The sequence below is a fragment of the Arachis hypogaea genome, chromosome 18, assembly GCF_003086295.3.
Source record: "Arachis hypogaea cultivar Tifrunner chromosome 18, arahy.Tifrunner.gnm2.J5K5, whole genome shotgun sequence".
Lineage (NCBI taxonomy): Eukaryota > Viridiplantae > Streptophyta > Magnoliopsida > Fabales > Fabaceae > Arachis > Arachis hypogaea.
Genome location: NC_092053.1, coordinates 129075280 through 129078121, shown reverse-complemented (window position 1 = coordinate 129078121; position 2842 = coordinate 129075280). Strand labels below are relative to the sequence as shown.

At 35.4% G+C, this 2842-nt stretch overlaps 1 protein-coding gene across 1 annotated transcript; it reads right to left on the bottom strand.

Annotated features, from left to right (window-relative positions):
• Window positions 1-1357: 1357 nt before the first annotated feature.
• Window positions 1358-2632, bottom strand: LOC112770529 (F-box/kelch-repeat protein At3g23880-like). Its single transcript, XM_025814872.1, has one exon. The coding sequence runs from the start codon at window positions 2630-2632 to the stop codon at window positions 1358-1360; it is 1275 nt and encodes a 424-aa protein (XP_025670657.1).
• Window positions 2633-2842: the final 210 nt, after the last annotated feature.

Sequence of the window (2842 nt, the reverse complement as noted above, 5' to 3'; positions counted from 1 at the left end):
AAGTATCAACTCTAGTAACCAATAGGATTTTATATTCAAAAATCATGACACGTATCAAGAGGGGACCATCGGACAGGCCAAAGAAAAAGGAACCGTTCAACCACCACATGCAACCATAGAGAACTGGAAAGACCCAAAAGTCAATTTGGGATTTGAGAAGCAGAAGAAGAAATCAAGAACAGGTACGGAAAGTGATTTGTGAATTTCATTTACATTTATTTACATCGAACAAACCATTAAAATCAATTGAAAACAACTATGATCAATAATGGTCAATAACACATGTATTGAACGGGAATATGTTGAATAAAATAAAAGTAACACTGCACAATAAAACATGTATTGACAAACTGGATCTGCTTGGATATGTTGAATAAAAGCAAAAAAATTGAAAACATCAATTTTTAGCAAAACGTGCATTAAAAATATGGACAGAATAAAATTAAAAAAATAAAAAATATCAAAAAATAAAAGGTTTAAAAAAATCAAGAATAAAGGAGGGGATGCCACATCAGCAGTCAAATCAACGGATTTTAAGATTTAACTTATGATTGTGATGATTATGATTTAATTTGAATTACCACCTTACTCCATATAGAAAACTAGGGATGAAAACATAAATTAAAAGACATGTTGTAAACTATAAAAGAGGCGTTAAAAACATATTTCTATCTTTAAACTTCCATATATTTATAGTCCAAGCTTTAATGAAAACAAGTGCAATCTTGTCTTCTTTTTTTATTATTTTTATACAGCAACCCAGAATTTAACAATAACATAAGCACTTACAACTTGAAATGCAGTATTTGAACAGATCATGATCAGCATTCACCTCTATTTAATGAGTATTGTTACCGCATCGGATTCGAATCAATAGCCTCTGTATAATGTTTCAAAACCTCATGATACTTTTGCACCTTAAAGATTTCATTTCTTACATGTCATTGTTACCCATAAATAAATAATCATTAATTATTTTAACAAAGAGACCTTTTTCTAAATAGTCTTGTCATAAATTTTTTTTATACACTGCTTATAATGAGTTTAAAAAGAATGGGGGTGGGGGTAAAATCTAAAAAAAGCTGATTGTTACATCAACAAGAAATATTCCTTCAAACTTTTTTTTTTAAATTCGGCTTCTTTGTCTTAATCCGATTACAATTTTTCATCAGTGCACAAATTAAAGTGCCAAAAGAATTATCTGACAAGAACAGGAAGAAGAACAAACAAATTATCTTAAAGAAATAAATTGCAATTGAAAAATAAACATAGTACTAAGATAAATAAATTCGATAACATTAAAAACCAAGTTGGTAGTGTTAGAAAGACTTCATCAAAAGAAGGCGCAAATAGGCTTTTAAGAGTCAATAAGCTTGGATTTGGGTTTGATGAAGCGCAGCATTTTGGATGAGTTGCTTTGAAGACCATTTGGTGAAACTAAACTTTCATGGTGGATACAAGCTATCCTGTACCCGATACATAGATGAAAAGGATGGTTCCTCGTGTTGAAGCCGTCAATCTTAGGAAATTCTACGCTCCCATTTTTTAAGTTACATGAAATTATGCCGAAAAATGGATAAAATGCCAAAAGAACATCACTTTCCGATATGTAAAGAGGTTGTAAACAACGATCTAAATTTGAATAAGTGAATTTTGGATGGACCGAAATCACTGCCAATTTAGTCCAAGATTGAGCATCTCCGTATTCCTTCATCTGCCACACAATCCACTGGCGTGTTCTCCTATCCTGGTAACAAAAAGAAAGGCAGTTTCTCAAGACACATAAGTGAGTGCACCCCCTTGGAAAATTATGATCTAAATCTATTTCACTATCAGGCAGAGGAAAATGACCATAACTCTCTTTATCCAAATCAAAATAAAGAACCACATGTTTAACACTCCAATTAAGAGTGCATAATCTGCTACTACGAAAAAATTCCCCTTTCCTATTAATAGCAAAACGAGGGTGGTCACTTGGGAAACCACATAGAGCTAATGGGATATCATCAATTTTTCTCCACGACGAAGTTGGCCCAAATGTATAAATTCTGGTACTAAACTCAAAATCAGATGGCCCTTGCTTCCATGTAGTTGCAAAAATTTTGTAACTGTCACTGAGATAATCATAACCAAAGCCACAAAAGCGGACTTCACCGCTGATTTCCGGAGGTTCGAATGTGAATCCGGTACAGGGGTTCCACAAGATGGCATGCATGTAATGGTAGGCATCTTCATCAGCCAAGCATAACAATCCATTGCAAGAACCAATGATTTCGTAGGAGCGTTGTTCCCTGAAGTAATCGACTTGAGTAGGCTCGGAAGCATTGTCCAAGATTGAGTGTACGGAGAGAAGACTGATACTGCCGCAACTGAGGCCATTTCTGTAGGCAATAGTCAAAGTTGGATCAAGTAAGCATGAACGACGAAGGTGGTTGAAGGTGAAGTCGGGGGCGGAGATTAGGTTTCTCCATGAAGTGCAAACGCTCCTTAAGGAAGCAAGCGTCCTTGCGGGAAGCCTCAGCAAGATTTCCATTATTGTCTCTTCCGGAAGGTCTGTTAAGAGCTGCGTTCTTGCCGTGGGACAACTGACCAGTTCCAGGCGTCTCGGTGCTTTCCTCTCCGCAATCCGCATATCGTCAGCCCAAGCTGCTCACTTTGAATTTGAGTTTATGTTGCAACTTGCTACATCGATCAATCTATTCTATGCTATTTATATGTAGGTTTTCAGGTTTCATCATTACTTCATTAGCATCTCCATGGGCCCTTTTAATTGGCAGGCTTTTCAATTCAATGAAATCCAAATTGCTAATCCATATTGATCAAAATCTGAAAATCACATAAA